This window comes from Pseudorca crassidens, chromosome 13 (genome assembly GCF_039906515.1).
Source record: "Pseudorca crassidens isolate mPseCra1 chromosome 13, mPseCra1.hap1, whole genome shotgun sequence".
Classification (NCBI taxonomy): domain Eukaryota; kingdom Metazoa; phylum Chordata; class Mammalia; order Artiodactyla; family Delphinidae; genus Pseudorca; species Pseudorca crassidens.
The window spans coordinates 26,587,758-26,611,696 of record NC_090308.1 but is presented as its reverse complement, the minus strand read 5'-3'; the positions used below and the strand labels follow the sequence as shown (position 1 = coordinate 26,611,696).

General features: G+C 40.0%; 1 protein-coding gene across 3 annotated transcripts in view; it reads right to left on the bottom strand.

Annotated features, from left to right (window-relative positions):
• MAP3K5 (mitogen-activated protein kinase kinase kinase 5) overlaps positions 1–23,939 on the bottom strand; it is a 215,933-nt gene that overhangs the window by 35,234 nt on the left and 156,760 nt on the right. For all 3 annotated transcript variants that reach the window (XM_067701965.1, XM_067701964.1, XM_067701966.1), the window contains exons 15-18: positions 14,357–14,490; positions 6,931–7,058; positions 6,147–6,283; positions 5,118–5,223 (exon numbers count right to left, since the gene is read on the bottom strand). In XM_067701965.1, the coding sequence (XP_067558066.1) occupies positions 5,118–5,223; positions 6,147–6,283; positions 6,931–7,058; positions 14,357–14,490 (505 nt within the window). The remainder of the gene's footprint in view (positions 1–5,117; positions 5,224–6,146; positions 6,284–6,930; positions 7,059–14,356; positions 14,491–23,939) is intronic.

Sequence of the window (23,939 nt, the reverse complement as noted above, 5' to 3'; positions counted from 1 at the left end):
AAATAGGGGCTTCCCTGGTGGCGCAGTGGTTTAGAATCTGCCTGTTAATGCAGGGGACACGGGTTCGAGCCCTGGTCTGGGAGGATCCCACATGCCGCAGAGCAACTAGGCCCGTGAGCCACAACTACTGAGCCTGTGCGCCTGGAGCTTGTGCTCGGCAACAAGAGAGGCCGCGATAGTGAGAGGCCCGCACATCGCGATGAAGCATGGCCCCCGCTTGCCACAACTAGAGAAAGCCCTCACACAGGAACGAAGACCCAACAGAGCAAAAATAAATAAATTAATTAATAAACTCCTACCCCCAATATCCTCTAAAAAATATATATATATAATAATAATAATAATGTAAATAATTTTGGGTGTACATTATTCTGTAAATCTAACATACGTGGCTTCTGCTGTGAGCCTGTGGTCCACGGATAACAGATTTAATGGGTCAAAGACAGGTCATGAGCCATCAGTATAGACAAACCACCAGAGTTTAGAAGAATAGAAAGAAAAAGAGAGGAGATTTAAAAGACTTCATGGAATCAGAGAGTCATAGAGTGTGGTATGACACAAAGAGCATTAAGTGGGGGCCAAGAACTCCGGCTCTAGTTCCGGCTTCGTATATCCCAAGTGGACACTCAATTGCAATTGTCTCATTGGCTCAAACTAGAGGCTAAATTTATACATCTAACCTGCAGTGATTTCTCAAAGTCCAGCAATGAGTCAGGAGTGTGAACAGGAACAGATAATTGCATATCCCTGGCTTCTGATATACTCACACAAATGATATAACCCATCCAAGATGCCATAATGAATTATTTCAAGTTCTGAGGCATTTGCCAAAAGAGCCACTTCAGTATTTTCTGATTCATAACCAAAGTGACAGACATTGTGATAAACACAGGCAACACCTTTTATGAATGCCCCATGCCTGATTTATAGGTGAAAACTGCTACACAAATGTCCTCTAAACAGTTCCTATAAAATCCACTATCAAAGGCTAGAAACTGGCTGTGTTTATAAAAATAAGGAGGGCTTCCCTGATGGTGCAGTGGTTGAGAGTCCGTCTGCTGATGCAGGGGACACGGGTTCGTGCCCCGGTCCAGGAAGATCCCACAGGCCGCGGAGCGGCTAGGCCCGTGAGCCATGGCCGCTGAGCCTGCGCGTCCGGAGCCTGTGCTCCACAACAGGAGAGGCCACAACAGTGAGAGGCCCGCATACCGCAAAAACAAAAACAAAAACAAAAATAAAAATAAGGAAAAGTACATTATTTTTGTCACATATTGTCATTTTGCCAGGTTTATCTTCCAGACCTCATCATTACATGACAGTAGCTCATGTTCACAGTCATATACGACTCCACACGCCTGCTCTCAGCTTAAATCAGTAACATTACTGGAGGAAAGCATTTCTCCTGGCGAAGGATAAGGCAACCACGCTCCTCAAATCACTACCCTTAGTAGAAAACTGTTATGATTTCTCTTCATTGATAGCTTCCCCCAAAGTGATCATTTTTTACAAGGTAAATAAAATCAAGTGATTGTTTAGAAAATATGCGTTGAAGTCTACCACTCTTTTTATATCTCTGGATCTAAAATAGACTTAATGAAAGAATTTAAGCTGTACTAACATCTCAGCAGGAATTACAATTGACCAAAAATATAGTGAATTTAAAAAACTGGACAATTCAAGTAATATATTAACAACGAATTATGCAATGTTTTTATTCATCAGATGATATTTCAAAGAGCAACATCTGCCAATTGTATTAATTATCCCCCATCGAGCAGGTGCCAAAAAAAACAGGCTTAGTCATGTTTTCCTATCTGCTCTCCTTACTCCACAAGCACATGACACACTATTTTATAGAAAGAGATTTATAGAGTGGGATAATGAAGATCAAGCCAATCTGAACATTAGCCCAAGGAAAACAAGTGAGAGTATTAACTCTAAAACCCATAGCTCATATATCTTCATATCTTCAAAATAAAAAATTACTTTAAAATAATCTGTTTTAGAATTTCTTTGCCACTGCAACCACCCAGGGAGCCACTACAAGTTAGTGGTTAAAAGCTTAAACTTTGATGTCACACTACATCCACTCATTCATTTAGCAGGTCTATACTGAGGGTCTACTATACTGAGGCCAGGCACTTAGAATACAGCAGTGGCTGAAACAGGCAAAAATCCCTGGGCTTGTAGAGCTTACATTTTTGCAGTGGGAGACAGACAATAAACTATAGTACAATAAATAAATAAATTATATAAATGTTAGTAAGTGATGTGTTAAGGAAAAAAAAAAAAAAGCAGGGGATGAGGATCAGAAGTGCCCAGGGGGCTTTCCCTGGTGGCGCAGTGGTTGAGAGTCCGCCTGCCGATGCAGGGGACACGGGTTCATGCCCCAGTCTGGGAAGATCCCACATGCCGCGGAGCGGCTGGGCCCGTGAGCCATGGCTGCTGAGGCTGTGCGTTCGGAGCCTGTGCTCCGCAACAGGAGAGGCCACAACAGTGAGAGGCCCGCGTACCGCAAAAAAAAAAAAAAAAAAAAGAAGTGCCCAGGGAAGGGCTGCCATGTAAACAGGGCAATCACAGGCCTCACTGAGATGACATCCGAGTTAAGGCTTAAAGGAGGTGAGGGACTTAGCCAGGCAGAGAGTTGGGAGAAGAGTGTTATAGAAGGAAAAGCATGTGCAAAGGCCCTGCAGCAGGACCCCGCCTGGTGTAATGAAGGAAGTGCAGGAAGGCTTGTGCAAGGTGGGAAGGATAGGAAGTGGGTCTAAAAGGTAACGGACTCCGAGTAGGTCTGAGCCTTGTCCATCATTGTAAGGACTTTGGTGTCTATTTACTCAAAAAATAGAAAGCCATTGAGGTCTTTGAGTGATAGGGCTTGAATTATGTTTTTACAGGATTGCTCTGGCCGTGGTGTTGAGGGAAGACCGTAGGGGCAAGAGTGGAAGCAGGGAGAACAGGCTATTGAGGTCATGCAGGTGAGGTGGGAACTATGGAAGGAGGGAGGAACTGGTCCAAATTTGGACACATTTTGAAGGCAGAGCCAATAGGTTTCCTTGGTGGATTGAGTTGAAGCGTGAGAAAAGAGAGGCACCATGGATAACTCTAAGTTTGGAGTGGCCAATCGAGACAGAGAAGAGGGTGGGTGGAACAGGTTTCGGGGAGAAGCTAATTCATTCCATTTGGCATGTTAAGTCTAGTTGAATTGCAGCTCTTTTCCTTACTAGATTTGTGACCTCAGGCAAGTTATTTAACCTCTTTGAACCTTAATTTTCTCACCACAGACTGGGAAAATGATACCTAAGGATTAGGGTTGATATATGAATTTCAATGAAATAACATATAATGCACTTAACAGGGGTGCAGTAAGCGCTCCCTAGGGAGTAGTTGCTGCTGCCTTCCCTCTCACCAAATCACTAAGAAGTCACACAGGTCACTGTCTTTCAACTCAGTTCATCAGAGGTTGCCTATACCTGTGCCTTGGCCAGCACTGAGTTAAGTGCTGTGAGGCCTGCACACCCCAGGCCCTCGTGATCAGCGCTGGAGACAGACCCACGCATATGTGTCACACACATCACATCATGAGAGGTCAGTGCAAGAAGTCCAAGCAAAGGGGTCCTGGAGGACTGCTTTACTACAACTTCTCTGGCGATTAAAAAAAAATGTTTTAAAGATAAGCAGCAGATAGTAAATTAACACCTTGCCCAAATCAAGAGTCTGAAAGTAAGGATTTTCTTTGCAGAAATTACTGAGTCTTGGCACCATCTAAAGTGACTCTTGCCAAATGGAGGGAGTATGAGGAAAAGAAATGTAAATATATTTAAAGTTGCTAGAAGGATGAAATTTATTTTGTTCAAAAAAATACACTGTAAATGTGTTTAATTCTGTGCCCTGAAATACCCACTGCCGTGAGAGTAGGAATGGGGTCAGAGAATTTGCTGATTGAATGTTCTGAGGTGAAGCCTTATAGACTTTCTCTCTCTCTTCCTTTCCCCTTTCCAGGCTTCCAGAACAGATTCTTCAGCAAGGTGGAGAGAAAGATGGACTGGGCAAGAAGATCAAAGCAAAGAACAAGGGGTAGATTACAAATCTGAGTTCTATCGTTTCTTCTGGGTATGAAGTCCCTTCTCTCTCAATTTCCTCATCTGCAAAATGGAGGCCATGCCACCTCCTCACAGAATTCAGAAAGGGGGACATCTGTCCATTTTGCTTTATATTAGACCAAAGATAATTCATTATCTTTTTTTTTTTTTTTTTGGCCACACCATGCCACTTGCAGGGTCTTAGTTCCCTGACCAGGGATTGAACCCAGGGCCAAAGCAGTGGAAGCACTGAGTCCTAACCACTGACCGCCAGGGAATTCCCAATAACAAGAACTTAACATTTCATGAGAATCAGCAGAATAATGGAGTGGTAAAAACTTGGAGTGGAGAGCAGGATTGGAGTTCCAGATGTCCTCCCCATAACTGTTGGGCAGTCAATCTCTCTGAGCCTCTGTTTCCTCTTGGCTACTGTCACCTGTTTGGAAATCACTTTGTCTCCACCCTCCCAGGATTTTGCTCCAGCGGCAGCTCAGTAGCTGCATTGCCTAATTTCTCGGGGAAAGTTTTCTCCCCACCCTGCTTCTGAGTTAGTGAGTCACTTCCTTTTTCTGAATTGAAATCTTAGTTATTTATGTGCTGTGTAGGGGAACAGACCACAGGGAGTAAACAGATTAGGAAAGAGGAAACTCACAGTCCAAATGGGAAATGATTAAAGTATAAGTAAGAATCACTGAGAGGCTGGGCTAAAGAAACGTTAAAAAAAGGAATCTTGTCCGGATTATAGTGGGTGTAGACCAACCAGGAGAGAAGTAATGACATGAAAAGAAAAACAAATAACAAATTGAGAGTTAAAAAAAAAATCTTCAGCAGCATTAAGCAGGAGCCTGAGCGAGTCATATAAATACGAGGTAAGAACTGGGCCAGATCAAATTCTCTATAACATTTTTCAGGGCATCAAAAGATATCAACATTAATGTTGGTGAGAACACAGACTAAATTTCTCTCTCACATTATGCTCAAATGCAGCAACTATTTCTTTAATTACGTGAGGTCTCTATCATCATTGCAAAAACATACCAGTAAAAGTTTCAGTACATGGATTTATGCCAGCAAGCCTCTTTGATGTCCCGAAATCAGAGATCTTGAGAACACCACTATAGGTATTAATCAACACATTGTCACCCTAGAGAAGACAGAATTTTAATCAAAAATGTTATCTTTCTTCCAATATTGTTTGTTGTTGGCTTGAAAGTCTAGTAAGTAAAGGTGTCCTTACAGCAAAAAGGACACTGATTGTATACTCTTCCTTAATAGTTAATCTCAGTAGTGAATTCTCGACACCACTTTCGTTTACATATTATCAGTTCACAATCTGCTACTCAGGTCACAAGGTCAAACGAGGTTTACAGATAGTAGGGGCTATTTGTGTGTGATATGGGTATGATAACTTACAATATTTTTAACTTCTCAATCACTTTCCTTTCTTTTCTATGTTGTTTTACTTTTTTCCTGGAATATTTAGGGGCAGCACAAATAAATGGGTATTTGGGTTGGTTTTAGGGTAGTAATATTAACTTACTTTCAATAGTCCAGACTTTGTCATAAATTTACTAGTTCTGAATCTTCCCTTTTTAAGGAGAATTTCATAAATTATCTAATTTTAGTTCAACACATGAGTATATGATACTTGTGAGAAGTGGGGATTTTATTTTTTCCTTCTAACTATTCATCCATTAATTGAACAAATATTTACTGAGTAGTAAGTATACAAAGATTAACCAGCCTGTAAGCCTCTCGGGAGCAAGGACCATATCCTGTTTAACTTTGTTCTGCTGAGCCACCAGTCCCACAGGGCACCTGAAACAGGGCCAGGCATATAGTGCAAACTGAATCTTTTTTGGTTGAACATGGTTAAGGGGTTTATTCCTTGAGTAGAAGAGATAAGACATGAATATCAATAACTGACTCAGGGCAGAGTGATATATTTCTGCTGTTTCTAGGATTTACTTATCATTCCAAATTATTACCCATAAGACAATATGACTTTTGCAAATAAAACAATTACTCATCAGGGAACTTAGGAGAATGAATCCTAGCTCATCCTACCTTTATATCCCGGTGAACTATCTGATTGTCATGGAGGTATTTCAATCCTTCCAGTATTTGCTTGGTATAAAAGCCAATTGTTTGCTCGTTGTCTTTCAGTGGGCCCCATTTGGAACGAAGGAGAGCTGAAAGACTTCCTGTAAGTAGGGAGAGACAGTGGATAAAATCTTATCCAAATGAAGTCTTTAAAGCACGTTAATAATGTACCATGAATTTAAGCTAACATTTATTGGTTATTAACAGTGGCCCAGGTACTATACTAGATACAGTACTTGGGCTCAAATATAAATAGGAAAGTGTCCCTGCTCTGAAGATGGTCATTATCAAACACAGTCAAAGACCACTCAGCTTGCTAACCTTAATCCAAGTCACGATGATTGATACAAAAACAGTTCTGATACTTATTTATTGTCCCCTGATAAACTGTAAGGTAATGTCATATGTCAAATTTTTCTGTACATTTAGACAAATTAAGACCTGTAAACTAGTAAATCCCATTCAATTTTACTCCTCTTCAAGGCCCTAGAAACATATTTTTTTAAAGTAAGTTGTTTTCTGAGGTTTTCCTATACTTTATTTATTTATTTTTATTGAGATATAGTTGATGTACCATATTATATAAGTTTCAGGTGTACAACATAGTGATTCATATTTTTTAAAGGTTATATTCCATTTATAGTTATAAAATATTGGCTATAATCCCTGTGTTGTACAATATATCCTTGTAGCTTATTTATATATAGAAGAAACTTATACTTTTTAAAGAAAGAAAACCATCTCTTACCCCCTGGGACCTGCTCCATGAAGATTTTAATGAAACCATTCTCACTGAAAGAGCCCAGATACTGAACAATATTTTTGTGCTTCAGATGCTTATGCAGTGCTATTTCTTCATGTAGGGGCTGGGAGTATCTGAAAGACATGCAAATGCCAGTGAGCTAATTATGTAGCCAGACTTTTGTGTAAAAATTTAAGCAATACAAATGGAAAATTCCCATATATGAAATCAAATATGACCATCTAAGCCCTTTATTTCTCATCACATAAATTCTGTGAAGTTGGAGCCCTGGTAGGGTCTAAGGGGAAATGTGTCAGGTACTGTTCTAGGTCTTCTGTATATATTAACTCATTTCTCACAACAAGCCCATGAGAAGGTACTACTAAGACGTCCATGTTACAGATAAGGAAATTGATTCACAGAGAGGATAACTAACCTGCCCAAGATCTCGAGGCTAGTAAGTGAAAGAGCTAAGATTTGAACCCAGGAAAACTGAAATCATCCACACAGCTCACTGTCCACATTAACATGACCTTCTATTCCACTGGCTTCATAAGTTTATTATTCCAGGAGATTCTTGCTCAGGAAGATAAAAATTGCAAATAATTTTAATATTCATTCCAGAACTTACTGAAAGGCCCAGCAACTCTTCAGTAGAAAACATAAAACCATTATATGCCAAGCCTCCTTGATTCTATTCTATCCAATTCTATTCTATCATAATTTTTTTACCCAATCCTAACCGAGCCTCCATACTGAAAGACCAGTTTTAGACCAGACCTCAAAATCATGTACTTGGTATATACTGCTTTATCAAATTATAAGATGAAAGTGTTTTGTATTTCTAGAACAGACAGAACAACACTTTTTTTTTTAAAATTTTTGTTGGAGTATAGTTGCCTTACAATATTGTGTTAGTGTCTACTGTACAGCAAAGTGAATCAGCTATACATATACATATATCCCCTCTTTTTTGTATTTCCTTCCCATTTAGGTCACCACGGAGCACAGAGTAGAGTTCCCTATGCTATACAGTAGGTTCTCACTTGTTACCTATTTTATATATAATATCAATAGTGTATATATGTCAATCCCAATCTCCCAATTCATCCTCCCCTTCCCCTTTGGTACCCATACATTTTTTTTGAATTTTATTTATTTTTTATACAGCAAGTTCTTATTAGTTACCTATTTTATACATATTAGTGTATACATGTCAATCCCAATCTCCCAACTCATCCCACCCCCTTCCCCCCACCCTCCACTTTCCCCACTTGGTGTCCATGTTTGTTCTCTACATCTGTGTCTCTATTTCTGCTTTGTAAATAAGATCATCATACAGAGTGAAGTCAGAAAGAGAAAAACAAATATCATATATTAATGCATATATGTGGAATCAGAACACTTTTGATGATTATCTGAAGTACTATGAAGTTTGTAGGCTCTTAACAATCCTGAATATTAATATACCATCATATATTATATTACTATAATTATTGTATAACTAACTGTGGTAGGATGTCAGCAACGATAAACATAAACAGAGACTCAAAGCTATTCCCTAATTTTTTTCTGTCGTACAATGGAGGCTACAGGTATGAAAGGCATTAACCACTAAAACATAAAATACAAGTGTACTGCCTCATAATTTGCTTCAGTTCTACATGTAAGAAATGCTCAGATCTTATAATGGCAAATCCATATAAGGAGAATGGATTTTTTTTGGAATGCCAGTAAGAAATACTAGAATCAGTTAGTATTGAATAATGTATTAGTAGGTTACAAAAAACCCAAATTCATTTAATTAATTAATTTTAAAATATATTTTACAAATTTATTTACTTATTTATTTATTGGCCATGCTGCCAAGCTTGTGGGATCTTAGTTCCCTGACCAGGGATTGAACCCAGGATCTGGCAGTGAAAGCGCTGAGTCCTAACCACTGGACTGCCAGGGAATTCCTACAAATACATTTAATTTAAACAAACTTTTATATTCTGTGAAATATTACTCAGAAAGCTGCCAACAACAACAAAAAATTGACTTGTATATTAGATTTTTTACTAATTTTAGTTTTCTTTAGAATTGCTCTAAGAACTAAAGGCTGGTATTAAACTAACCCCCTTAACAAGGTATCAATTAGGGAAAACACCATTTTGAATATTGCTTGAATGAGTTAACACAAGAAATACCAGTGTTACCAAGAAGATCCTTACGTAATGACTCTCAACTATGAAGACATTTACAAGTTACTTTTTCCATGAAGTTTAAAACAATTTATTAACACTAATTACTAAGATTGCTCTTGATATGCATGAAATAAAATAGTGGCAATATTGGGCCAATTCTATAGATTTGGTAGATCAAGATGCCTAAATTATCTGAAGCAAGAGGCTAACTCAGTTTATGACAATTAAAGGGCTCCCACCCCTGACACTCTATTAAATATCAATCATAAATGTTTAAATATAAGATCCTGGAGAAACAAATGTACTACACACACTCCTCCTTACGTAACCAAAGGATAGCTCAAAGTTACAATAATAGTCAGGATTCATCCTGGCTAAGAAAAAGAACTTTTCTCCAATATGGAAATGATTAGTAACACCTAGCAATCCTCACTAAATGTAAGTGAAAGTTTAAGTATCAAGCACTGAATTAGCATGAAATTATAATTTGCTCAGGTCAATAAGCAATGTTCGTCTACAGGAATTACAAAAAAAATCCCGTTTCTTCTCAATTAGCTGTGACAATGGAAAGAAGAAATGGTACAGATAGAGATACACGCATTTAGTTTTGAAAAATTATTAAGTCATACATGTCTCCAGAGCACCTCTGCTGAGTCAAATTCCCACTACAACCATCCAAAGCAGTGGTTCCCAACCTCGGCTGGACATCTGTATCTCCCGGAAGGATTTTTAAAAATACCAATGCCCACGACCCACCCCAGAATTCTGAGGGGTAGGGCCTGAGTATCAGTAAAGTTCCCCAAATGGCTCTAGTATACAGCTGGGTGGAAATACCTGATCTAAGTTAATAGTTGAGGGGTGTGTAGAATGTTAGCGGAAGCCAACCTGAGATGAACAGCTAGCTGAGACAGACTATGAGAGTGTCCGTAAAATGCGCCAGCTCGCTCTTACGACGACTGTGATGCTCTAACGAAGCGTTTTTAGAATGTGAGGGAAACACAGAAGAAGCTGTTTTTGTTGCTATGATCCTTCACCCCAGATGGCAGTGGTTACTATATGCAGGATTACGCATTATTCATACCCATTCTACCATCTTAGCAATTATCCTTTGTAACTGCTACCAAAAGCAACCTGAAAAAACCTCTCCAGGTCACAAAGGTGGAAATACCTTTGTGTGCTGTATCTCACAATAACATGATAGACTTCACTGCAATCTTCTTTTAGAGGTAACAAAAAGATGTCCCACACTAGTTGTTCAAGAGAAGGGCTTGTCACACAAGTATTTTCAAACAACCCATATTATACCAAACGGATCTTTATTGGTGTTGGTGTACTCTGTGTGTGCACAGTGGCAGCTGAATAAACTTAAGCTACAAAGATAGTTTTAAAAGTGGTTTCCTTCCAAGTACCTATTTAAATTTATCTGGTGGTGGGAAAGGAGGTGATGTTGCTGCAGATTAGTGAGTTTGCTGCAGCAATTTGATAGTGACAACTCTTTAAAATCTTGTATTGCTTAAAAATCCACTCTATGTATATAATACTTAAGAACCTATAGGAATATTTAACAAAAATTTTAATATGACAAATTTATGTATATTCCCTTAGGTATTTAATGAATAGTTTCTATCACCATCCCGTAAGAACTCATATATATGTCTCATGAACTAACCAAGGGGAAACTGCAAAAATACCACAGAAAACATAAAATTGAATTTACTGTCTGCCTATCTAATATCTGTTCTTCCCTCTTTTTATGATTTTGTTTGGAGAAACAACTGGCCAACTTAAAAGCTATGGAGTTTCTAGCCTCCTTTGTAGTTATGGGTGTCCACTTTTGGCCAATGAAACAGAAGCGAAAGTATGCTGGACATTTCTGAGAAACTTTGTTTTCCTTTTTCCTCTTCCTGCCTGGAATGCAGATATGGAGGCTGAAGGCACAGTGGCCCCTTGTCACAGTCATGCACCAAGGATGGAGACTAAGGATGGAGAAGCAGAAAGAGAGCTGAGGCCTGGGACACTGGATGCATGGGAAAGAAAGGTGTTTTTTTTCAGCTTGGGGTAATCAGAGAAGGCGTCTCTGAGGGCCTGAGAATTGAACTGGGACCTAACTGAGGAAAATGAGGCAATCCTGCCAAAATCTGGGGACTGAGCCTTGGTGGGCCTGATGGACAGAGAGAGCACAGCGTGGCTGCAATAGAGAAGGTGAGGCCCCAGAGGGAGGCAGATGTCTATGCTAAGGGTTCTGGAAGGGTGGAGTAGGAGTGGAGGAAAGAGTGAAGTGATCTTGGAGAGCCAGCAGTGAGCGGGCTTGAAGAGATCTTAGTTCTCTACACAGAAGTCGAACCTGGGTAGCCTGGATGAAAACCAGGAATCCTAGCTGCTAGTCCACCAGGGGCTAGAGGCTAGAAGCAAAGTTCCCCTGGTTCTTGTCCCCGTTTGAAAGCAAGAATGTTTCAAGGAGGCAAAAACTGTAAAACAGGCACAAAGTTTATTATTAGAGACACAGCACAACAAGTGGGAGAGCACACTAAGAACCATTTGTTTATTTAAGACAGAAGCAAGGCAGAAATACACACCCAGAGAGAAAGGGTACAGGCGTCCTCTCTAAAGAGGAGGAGTGCAGTAAAGAGGTGATTTAAATCACTCATATAGGACAGTCCTTCCGGGTCTTTGTTTACCTTTGGCCAATTACCTTGTTTCTTTTTTCACACCTGACCTGTTCCCCAACATGCGTGCACAATTTTTTGCTAAGATGGATTCCACTGCAGAGGCCTGTGGGTGCATGTCCACACTTATTATGGGGTGGTGCCCCCTCCCTTTTTGACCCCCAAGGAGGCTTCCTTCCTGTGCATGTGCAGACTGGGAAGTTTTCCCTGAACTTAGGAGTGGTCATCTTATCTCTTTACCTCAGCAGAGTTCAGCTCCGGCCACTAATTTTGTCCTTCGAGTGTCTAGGGAAAACAAGGCTTCAATTTTACTCCACTTGACAAACACCAGCTGTCCAGCCCAGGGGCCCATCTATCTCCTACCTCAAATGCAGAGACTAGTTATGAATCAGCTGCAGTAAGGAGTCTGCGTGGGAAACCCGAAGGCTTAGACTGGTGATGGGAAGTGGTTTCCTTCCACTTCCCATCACCCATCAAATTCCTTCCACTTCCCATCACCCATCAAATTCAGAAAGCATTAGAGGTTGAGACAGCAGTAGAACTTATGATGGAGTAACATAAACTGATACAGAGAGGAATCCAAATGAATTCTAGTAGCCTCAACACCTGGATGGGTGGGGTGAGATTAACTGAGATAGGGAATCCTGCAGGTCAAGCACATTTGAGGGTAAAAACTCCATGGTTCAGCTTGGGCCATGTTAACCTTGAGGTGCCTTTTAGATTTACAAGTGGAGAGGTTGGGTAAACATAGGAGTGGCCTTTCTGAAGAAAGCCGATCATGTGACTGTACCACGGTGGCCAAATACCGTGAACTTGAGGGGCAGCCAAAATAAATCCATGATGTAGCCCAGCATTGAAGTTTGGCCGAATAAGAAATGTTGCAACAAGAGACTCAATCCAATTCTCTCCCTTTCAGAGTCTGAATCCACAACATGTAGAAAATGTAAATAATTGATTGTAGGAGCAGCTACCTTACAAAGAGAAGCCGTAAGAAAAGCTATGAGGCAGCAGAAATCATGAGATTGAGAGAAGAGAGAATTGTTGTTTGGAGAAACAAATGGTAGGACAGGGCACTGGAGCACGGAGCAGCAGATAACCCTGCCACCACAGCTGTCCTGCTCCCCGCACAACTTTCTTGTTCCTAAAAACCATTCCATCTTCCTCAAGGCCCCATTATGTGTGGTTCAAACCATTTCCTCAAATATTTCTTCTCCTTCTCTTTTCTTTCTGGTATTCCCTTTAGGTATGTCACACCTTTTATAGTCAACTCACAGTTTTTGGATGTTCTGTTCAATTTTTTCAGTCTTTTTTTCTCTTTGCTTATCAGTTTCGAATGTTTCTATCGACATATCCTCAAACTCATTTCTGTTACAGTGTTTTTCACCTCTAGCATTTCTTTTCCATTCTTTCTTAGCATTTCCATCTCTCCATTTACACTGACATCTGTTCTTGAATGTTTTCTACTTTTTCCAGTAGAGCCCTTAGCGTATTAATCACAGTTGTTTTAAATTTGCCAGTCTGATAATTCCAACATCCCTGTCATATCTGAGTCTGGTTCTAATGCTTGCTCTGTGTCTTCAAACTGTATTTGCTGCCTTTCAGTATGCTTTGTAAGAAAACCCAAAACAAACAAACAAAAAAAGCTGTGGAAATCTGGACACGATGTATTAGGTAAAAAGAACTCTGCTAAATAGACCTTTAGTGGTATGGTGTTGAGGTGTGGGGTGAGGGGAGGCATTGTTCTGTGGTTTTGTGAATTAGTCTCTTGTCTTTTAGAGAGCCTGCACTGCTGAGCTGTGAACTTCACAAATGTTTCTCAGTCCCCGCTTCGGTGGAATAGGACGGCTAGAGGGGCCTGGGGTTGGGCATGTCTCTTCCCCTAGGTTAGTTAGGCTCTGATGACACAGAGTTTAGGCTCTGGTAGAATAGTTTCTCTTGAGGGCAGGCCTTGTTAAGAACAGGTGTATTTCCAAATGGTTATTTCCCCTCTACCTCTGCAGGAAGCCTGGGGAAGGGGACTTTCTCTGACATTCTTTGTGAGGATCTGATAGGGCTTCTGCCCTACAACTGTGTCTCCAATGTGGGGGGTGGTGGTTTGTCCTGTGACGTCGCTTTTCCAACGGCTCGGAAAAAGTAAGGGTTGTTGATTTCTCAGTTTGTTCAGCTCTCCACTTGCTGTTTAGGACGGAGTGCTGACTTCCAACGTCATTACACGTCTGACCAGAAATTGGAACCCCTGGTTCAAACCATTTCTGCTGGTGCTTATTCCCCATCTATCTAGATAATAAACCAACCATGATCCAACATAACCTGAGCCCAACACACGCAGGACTATTCTCTTTTCTTCTCTTTGAAAGTCCTGTCCTTGTTACCTCGGAGATGCCATCCTTCCCCACTAAAGTGTTGTGCTTGAATCACTGAATGATGCAGCAGCTAAGCCTCAGAGGGAGCTAACTAAAGCCATGGAGTTTTCAGACAGAGTTTCATTAATTAGAATATTACCAAAATATTTTTTAAAATGCTATTAACAACCAAAATACCTTAGAAAACAGCTTTCATTAGTCACAATTACTGTACCTGCTATCTCTCTCTGGGATTTCCTTAATGGCAATTCTGACTTGGTTGCTCATATCTCGACCTGCATAAACTATCCCATAAGTGCCTTTTCCTAAAACGACTCTGTCACCATTTTCGTCATATTCATAGTCATACTACAAAAGGAAAAAGGGGGAGAGAAGATTGAAAATTAGTTGCAGTCCACATTTTAAACATCAACTTTTTCCAAGAGCATTTTTTCTTATTTTAGCAAATGGCTTTAACAAGGGAAAGAATAAGACGAAGTTCAAAGCAGCAGCTTCAAGAACCAAAATACAGACTCAACATAGAGCGTAGTGTGTTCATATTTTCACAACTGTTATGAATAGAGGGGGGACTGTATTTAAATCTGGAAAGGTGCTTCTCCAAAAGCCCACTTGGAGTTTTCTACCCACTGAATCCTGGTTTTCACTGATTCTGGAGATGAGTATGATTAGCATCAATGTCTATCAATAGCTATCACATCTCATTAACCTTTCTTTTGTTTTTCAGCTTTTGGTACTATGAAAGTATTTCACGCTCTGCCAGGGGAATAAAACCACTGAAAGGCTTTGCTTAAGAGGAAAATTTTGAGGTCCTACTGGTTGACAATAATAAAGTAAGGATTATTTGTACTTCAGCCCCGATTCCCAATTCCCCAAGATTAAAAGACATTTTAAAAATAAAAATGAAGGAAAAATTTCATTTTTGATGTAAAAAGGAAATATTTACAGCCCTAAATCCCAAAGCGTCAAGCGTGTCAGCTGAATATGGAAAATGGATCAAATGAAAGGGCTATAGTGACATTTGGTAGGGAGGGACCTTCTCAGACCTGGAGGTGTCACCCAGAAAGGCACATCTTTTGTTGTGAACTTAAACTACAGGATTCAGGGTCATCAAATGATCAAGCCAAGTGTCTGTAGAAACCCAATGTAAAACTACAAACCAGCAGGGGAGACCATAAGCACAAGCTCCTTCTTTTGTCTACATTTTGCTAGAGTATAAAACTGTCAGCATATAGCTAGGTTCAACTCACCAAAGGGTTTGAGTTAGCCATTAAAAAAAACCTGATTTCTAACATTCATAAACCTGCAAAGTTAACTTTAAAACAAAAAAATAATCCAAAAGAGGATAATGATCTGACAGTCACTAACAACATAGCCTTAAAATATACAGAGCTGACAAAATTACAGAGAAAAATAGACAAATATAAATCACAATAGGTTTTAATAGAACTCTTTTAGAAACCAATATATCTAGCAGACAAATTCAAAATAGACCCCCTAATGGCACAAATAACAAGTTTGGTATAACAAATACAGAGAGAACCCTGTATCCAGATATAAATTCCTTTTGTGCATATATGAAAGACATAAAATAATTAGTCACATATTAAGCCACAAAGAAAATTTAGACAAATTTCAAAGAATAGCTATCATAAAAACCATGATCTTTGACTATAAGATATTAAAAATAAGATAGCCAAAAACTATGTTTGAAAACTGACTATTACAGTTTAAAATTATCAAGGGATTAAAAAGTAAATGATCATGGGAATTACAAAATAGTTGAAAAGAATGACAGGGAGATGAAAAATTTCATGGCTTTAAAGAATTGCATTTGATATAGACACTATGGAGAACAGTACGGAGCTTCCATAAAAACCTAAAAATAGAACTACCATACAACCCAGCAATCCCACTACTGGGCATATATGCTGAGAAAACCATAATTCAAAAAGAGTCATGTACCACAATGTTCATTGCAGCCCTATTTACAATAGCCAGGACATGGAAGCAACCTAAGTGTCCATCGACAGATGAATGGATAAAGAAGATGTGGCACATATATACAATGGAATATTACCCAGCCATAAAAAGAAACAAAATTGAGTTATTTGTAGTGAGGTGGATGGACCTAGAAACTGTCAAACAGAGTGAAGTAAGTCAGAAAGAGAAAAACAAATACCGTATGCTAACACATATATATGGAATCTAAAAAAAAAATGGTAATGAAGAACCTAGGGGCAGGACAGGAATAAAGACGTAGACATAGGGAATGCACTTGAGGACATGGGGAGGGGGAAGGGTAAGCTGGGACGAAGTGAGAGAGTGGCATGGACATATATACACTACCAAATCTAAAATAGACAGCTAGTGGGAAGCAGCTGCATAGCACAGGGAGATCAGCTTGGTGCTTTGTGTCCACGTAGAGGGGTGGGATAGGGAGGGTGGGAGGGAGACGCAAGAGGGAGGAGATATGGGGATATATGTATACGTATAGCTGATTCACTTTGTTGTAAAGCAGAAACTAACACACCATTCATTGTAAAGCAATTATACTCCAATAAAGATGTTAAAAAAAAAAGAATTGCATTAGAAAAGAAAGAAAAATTTTAAATGATCAAGTTAAGTGGTCAGTCAAGAAAATACAAAAAAGAAGAATATATTACTATCCAAAGGCAGTAGAATAAGTTTCTGGTTTTGGCAATACAGTAGGCTAGGTATGTGAAAATGTTGGGCTTCCCTGGTGGCGCAGTGGTTAAGAATCCACCTGCCAATGCAGGGGACACGGGTTCGATCCCTGGTCCGGGAAGATCCCACATGCTGTGGAGCAACTAAGTCTGTGTGCCACAACTACTGAGCCTGTGCTCTAGAGCCCACGAGCCACAACTACAGAGCCCATATGCCACAACTACTGAAGCCCGTGCACCTAGAGCCTGTGCTCCACACCATAACGAAGAGTAGCCCCCACTCGCCGCAACTAGAGAAAGCCTGTGCGCAGCAATGAAGACCCAATGCAGCCAATAAATAAATAAATAAATAAAATTAAAAAAAACATTATCACTTAAAAAAAAAAAAAAGAAAATGTTCCTGTCCAAAATACCTAGATAAAATAAAATACTTTTATTGCCTAGCCAGGCTTATAAAAACATAAAGAAGACTTCAAGCAGCTAGAGATTAAGAGGAAAAGGAACACTAAAGGGATAATCACAAGAAATGATGTCCCTGCAGCCTAAGCGGTGGGGATGAGGGCAGGGCTTTCAGACTTATTAATCTAGGGCAGAGGTTGGCAAATACTTTCTGTAAATGGCCAGATATTGAAAATTTTCAGATTTGTGAGCCAAACGATCTCTGTGGCATTGACTCAACTCTGCCACTGTAAATAGCCCATTCAAATGGGCATGGTTTTGTTCCAATAAGACTTTATTTACCAAGGGAAGTGGTGGGCTGGATTTGGTCTTTGGGCTCCAATTCACCAATTCCTTATCTGAGACTTTGGTCTTAATGGTCACTGGGGACAGGAAATGAAGCCTTGTGCCTATGCAAGGTGAAGAGCTGGAACACATAAAACCAGGGTCCTTGAGGACTATAACATGGTGAGATGGTAGATTAGAAAGAAGTCAGCCCACTGCACTGAGAAACAAAAAGAAAGCTTATCTGTCTTAGACTAAGCTCTGAGTTGACAAAAACAAGTCTCCTCTGAATACTTCCAACCATTGGCCGATCCTCATGCTGTCTGAAGTTCACATTTACACTTATAATTAATACCCGTAATTGGTCTTGAGCCTGGGAAATCCCTGGAGTGACAACAGAAACACAGCAAAACATTTAAAAGGAAGACTCCCTTAATACAGGCTATGCAGGATTCTCACTGAATATGCACCACTGAAATTGAGCTCACAATCCAAAATTTTAAAATATATAATGAAACAATTCACCATCAGTGAGTGTTGGCTGATTTGACAAATATCAATCCCTAAAATTTCACAAAATAAAAGAAATTGAAACTCTAAAATAAGTACATTTAACATAAAGATATAAAATAAGAAATCCACAACATGAGAAAAGGATAAGACACTCTAAAAAAGGCCAGACAGATTTGAGACAGACTCAAACTTAACCTCCAGAAGTTGAGCCCTAAGTAGGAGAAATAAAAATAAATTCACACTCAGATATGATATAGGGAAACTACAAAATATGAAAGGCAAAGAGAAGATCATAAAAGAAAGCAGAGATAACAAGGACAAATTACCTACAAAGTAGGTAATCAGATTACTCGGTGAACTCTCTGGGGTATACACTCTCAACTTGAGAGACCACCGTCACAGAGGATGAGGAATATGGGGGCATACTGTTACCAGCTTGTTTATTTGTTTCCAATAGGTTTCCAGGCCTTGACAGACGGCAATCAGGCTGTATGCTTTTGGGGAAAGCTATGCCCACATGCTAGGACCGGGTGAGCACTGGTCTCCCTGTTGTAGACCCTTCTTTGGCAGAGGAAAGAGGCCAAGCTTTGGAAGACAGGTGTCTACTTGCCCGGTGGCAACACTGTACCCAATGTACAATAGAGAATACTCCTTGCTACCTAATATATGGTTGAAGGCTGTCTTAGACCAGAGGAGAAAACTAGATATGTTTACAGGATGAGAGAATAGGAAACAGGGATCATTTAGCAATTTCCCCACACTAAGATAAAACTCCAGCAAAGAGGCAGTAAACATAGTCCAAAAATTCCACTTGAAGGAGTCCAAGTCTCTACACCCAACTCCTGTGGCCCGGACTTCTGCCATGCTGTACCATGCATGCTGGAACTCTACCAGCCAGGACCCAGGCTGGCAGGAGGCAGGACAGGGACCATCACCAAAGTAGCTCATCTTCGCCAGTGTGTCTATCAAAGGGACGGAAACCTGTACACTGAACCTAGTACTACCACCACCTTACATTATTATAATGCACTATAATTAAAAGAAAAAAAAACAGCTTTCAATAACCTACCTCATTTGATGGTCATAATAAGCCTTTGTCATAGTAGGGAAGGTCTATGATTAGCTCCAATTTACAAATGATCAAAAGTATCTTCCACTGAAAGTATGTCAGAGCAGTGGTTTAAACCAGCTCATCAGGTTCCAGGTTTTCTGTTCCTTCTACTGCCAATGGTGAAGGAAAATCCTTTTACAGCATGAGAGCTGCATCTTAGTTCTTAGTTCTGGTTCCAAACACCAGTACTGTAAAGATGTTCCAGCACATTGTCAATATCCAATGAATACCCATTCACTTATTCAAGCATACAGTAGACATCTCTTGGCCATCTTAGACTCCATTCTTCCCTTTCCCTTCCTCCCCACATCAAACTGATTGCCAAATGCCACCAGGTTAATCCTCACTGCTCTTGCCTCATTTCAGGCCTTCCTTGCTTCTGTACTAATTCTACAGACTCTTAATTGGCCTCCCTGTCTTTTCCTCTCTTGTTGCCCTGTTCCCTAATTCATTCTCCATTAAGTGGACAGTGAACTTTCCAAAGTTCAAAGTTCCAAAGTGAGCTTTCCATGTTCATACCACTGCCTCTGCTTTATCCGTTCCTCATGACTTTCTGGATCAAATCCAAACTCCTTAGCCTGGCATCAATGCCCTTCAGGACCTTATTTCTGCCTCTGTGTCTAACCTTCTATCTCATCAGTGTCCCCCCAGAATTCCCAGGGAGGTTCCACAGATCTTTGTGCCTTTACACATATGCGTTTTCTACCTAGGTAATTCTGCCTTCAAAACAAGGAAGCTTTCTTGAACTGTCCACCTGACCCTCAAAAGCTGGGTTAGATTCTGGTCTGATATGCTTCCAAGGCCTTCTGCCCTCACTCGCTCACACCTTTTTCACTCTTCTCTTACCCAAATCTGCATTCCAGTCTGTACTCTGAGCTCTTTGAGAACAGGACTTTAATTTCTCTGTCCCTAGTCTTAGCCATATCTGGCTTGTAGTAGAGGCTCAGTGATTACTGGCTTAATTAATCAATCAGGCTATAAAAAAATTGATGAGACCCTTTTTAAAAACCAGGTGCCAAAACAAAACATTTAATGTTGCTATCCATTTATTTTTGATTGAAAGGAGCTTTGCCACAGGGATACTTACTTAACATAGAGAAGAATATATAAGCCTTGATGAAACTGCTCAAGTTTTAGTTTCCCTAAGGAATGTAAAGCATCAACAGACTATTCCTTTTTAAAAAAACAAAATTAAGTATAGAAGTTGACTCCTGTTAAATGACGTGGTCATGGGAAAAATCAAAAGGGCTTTCAATAAAACTGAAAACCGTTCCAATGGGTAGCTGCCGCTTGGTTTCTCCATCTTTTTTAACCCCTTTTTCCTATTCTTACAATACAGAGATATGAATTGAAAAAGCAGGCTTGAGAAAACTGCCCTGATCTACAAGAAGAGAGAATTATCTATGTGATGGCCAGAAAAAGTAGACCAGAGCATTGGCCAGAAGCCAAGGGAAGGCAGGATCTGTCAAATGACAAGTAGGTAGAAAAAGGAAGGTGGGGACAAGGCGAATTCAGTATTTAAAAAAATAAAAATAAAATTACACTGCTTATATAGCTCGCATTCTATTTCTACGACAAAGGGCTAGCAACTCAGGCTGTTGCTGAGGGAGACCACTGCATTCTGAGGCAGTGATGAGGACGCTTCTAGAATCAGCCCTCTCTTGTTGCCTGCCCACAACTGCCTAAACTGGCACTGGGAGGAGAATGAGCGTAGGAAGACAGTCCTGACAAGGCCAAACAACGAAGTGATGACTCACTTAGTCCTTGCACCGTCCAGGGATCCACAGTAAAACAGCCACCTTCTAAAAAGCCATGTACTTCCCCCGGCACTTAATCACCTTAGCTGAGTAGTCACCTCAAAAAGCCAAACGATAGCTTTGCTAATTTTCAGTCTATATCGCCTTAGTAATATGTAAATGCTGAAAACATTAATAACTACATTAATTCATTTCATAATTCATGAAAACATTAATGCTACTAATAGCATTAATAGAATAGGAAAAACGCTGCAGGTACAGATATCTAATCTCATAGCTCTCTCCTCCCTCAGATCTTTACTCAGACCTTCCCTTCTCAAGGAGCCTTCCCTGGCTTCCTTGTCTAAAATTATACACCTGTTTCACTGTAACTTCCTAAATCCTTCCCTGCCTAATTTTTCTCCTCTATACTGATCATTATCAAATATAGCATGTATTTCACTTATTTACTATCAGTCTCCCACTATACTGCAAGCTCAGTGAAGACAGGGATTTTCTGTATTTTGTTCTCTGCTGGATCCCCAGCGCCTAGAGAGTGCCTTCCACAGGTGTCGAATAAACATTTGTTGAGTGAACTGATAGAATCCACTTGGACCCACTAATGTGGTACCAAGATTATTTTAAGCTGAAAACATCTGAATAAATTGCAGCTGCAGAAAAAGCCTCATCTAAACTTTTTTTGCTGACTTAAGCAAAGTCTCTCGAAAATACAGCTGCCATGATCCCCTCTCCAGGAGGTTTAGGACCACTTATACCTGGATAAGAAATGACTAAACCAAACCTTGTCAAAACTTTCAGTACCTTCCACTTGTTTCTCATTAGTTTCCCACCATGTTGCTTTCCCGTGAAGTCCTATTAAGAACTTTCCTTATTAAGATAAATAAACTCTTAACTCTAGTTGTTCAGGAATCACTTCTTTGCGTGTTCCCTCGTACAGAAATAAACTTTGTCTTTTCTTCTGTAATCTGTCTTTCGTCAGTTAATTTGCAGGCTCCCAATTACTGAACCTGAGGTGGTAGAGGAAAAAGGTTTTTTTCTCACAACAGAATAAATGAATGAGTAACAAACTGATATTCTTATCATACAACACCAGAAGTGATAGCTTTTCTCAGGCAGTGCAGTAATTGTGGATGTTCAACTTGAGATCTGTACAAAAACAGAAACAGGATGCCAAAGAAAAACAAACCAGTGTGCTACTGGATGACTCTGAATTGATTTAAATGAATTCTAAACCATCATTCACTGTTAATGTCTGTCTGTGAGAAAAATCAACAGAAAAAAAAACGGTAAGGTATTTCATCATCCGGCAGATGTCTGAGTGAAAGGAAAACATTCCTTTTATCTTGCTTGTCCCTAACCCATCCCACAAGGGGGCAACTTCCTCTCTATGCACCCTGGAAACTACATATAAACAGGTTCACAGGGCCAGCTGCTATGATTACCTGAGGCTTGTGTCAATCATATGCCCATTTTGATAAAACAGTGAGGTAAATATTACAAATGCATTAAAGAAAAAGGACGAGGAGGGGAAAAGAGAGGGAGAATATATGTATGTTTGGGAGAGGCATGAGGAGGAAGACAACATATTCTGTATTGAACACCAAAGTACCTCAGTAATTTATGGCTTTTTCAAGGAACTAAAAGAGAGAGAGTGACAGAGAGAGAGAGAGAGAGAGACAGAGAGAGATGAAGAGAATGGGTTGAGTGGCTTGATTATGGTATTCAGCTTGATTATGGACTTAACATTGATTAAACAATCTTCAAGCTCATTTCCCAGCATTTACTCTGCCCCCCTGCAATCCACATCCCCCTCCCCCCAGTTTGAGATATGGTTTAAACAGCTCTGGTTTTGTCACTCCCCAGCTTCAAACCCTTCTAAGCCTTCTGAATGAACTTCTGCTTGGATGCCTGACACCATGCAAGACTGTGGTGAAAAGGGAAAGAGAGCCACAGTCCAGCCTTGGGATGTAAACAGTCTGGTGCAGGCTACTGAATTACAAGGCAGTGAGAAGAGCTAGGGCAGAGGAGTGGGCAAAAATGCTGTAAGAGCAGAGAAAAGTGAGAAGGGGTGTTGAAAATGATTCAAAAGTAAAATGATTCAAAAGTCAAAATGACCCTTGAGCTGGATCTTAAAAAATTAGGAAGCAGTCACCAAGTAGGACAAAGCAGAAAAAGCATGTGGAGTTGGGCACCTGCACGTCAAGCCCAGAGGCAGGAACAGCCTGGCTGTCTGAATAATGGAAGGGAGTTCGGCATTGCTGGACCGCAGAGTGCAAAGGAAAGCTAAGTTACAGCCAGGGAGGTAAGAATGTTCTATGGTGTGGAAATCTTCTACAAAGAGTAGCATCAAAGCTTTTTCATTTTAAGTTTTAAATTTTTTCAATACCATTTGCAGCGACATGGATGGACCTAGAGATCATCACACTGAGTCAAGTAAGTCACAGAGAGAAAGACAAATATCATATAATATCGCTTATATGTGGAATCTAAAAAAATGGTACAAATGAACTTATTTACAAAACAGAAATAGAGTCACAGATGTAGAAAACAAACGTATGGTTACCAGGGGGGAACGGGGCGGTGGGGGGAGGAGGGATAAATTGGGAGATTGGGATTGACATATACACACTAGTATATATAGAATAGATAACTAATAAGGGTCTATTGAATAGCATGGGGAACTCTATTCAGTACTCTGTAATGATCCATATGGGAATAGAATCTAAAAAAGAGTGGCTATATGTGTATGTATAACTGACTCACTTTACTGTACAGCAGAAACTAATACAACATTGTAAATTAACTGTACTCCAATTTAAAAAATTAAGAAAAAAACAAAACAAAACTTTTTAATTAGGGGAGTCACTGGATTAAATCTGCCTGAGAGATCTCTCCAGTGATGGCAGGGACAGTGTATTGATGGCAGGAGAGATATCAGGCCACATGAGAGATTCTGAGGACCTGAGATGGGGGACTGATGGAATGGGGTGAGGGACTAGAGAAAATGCT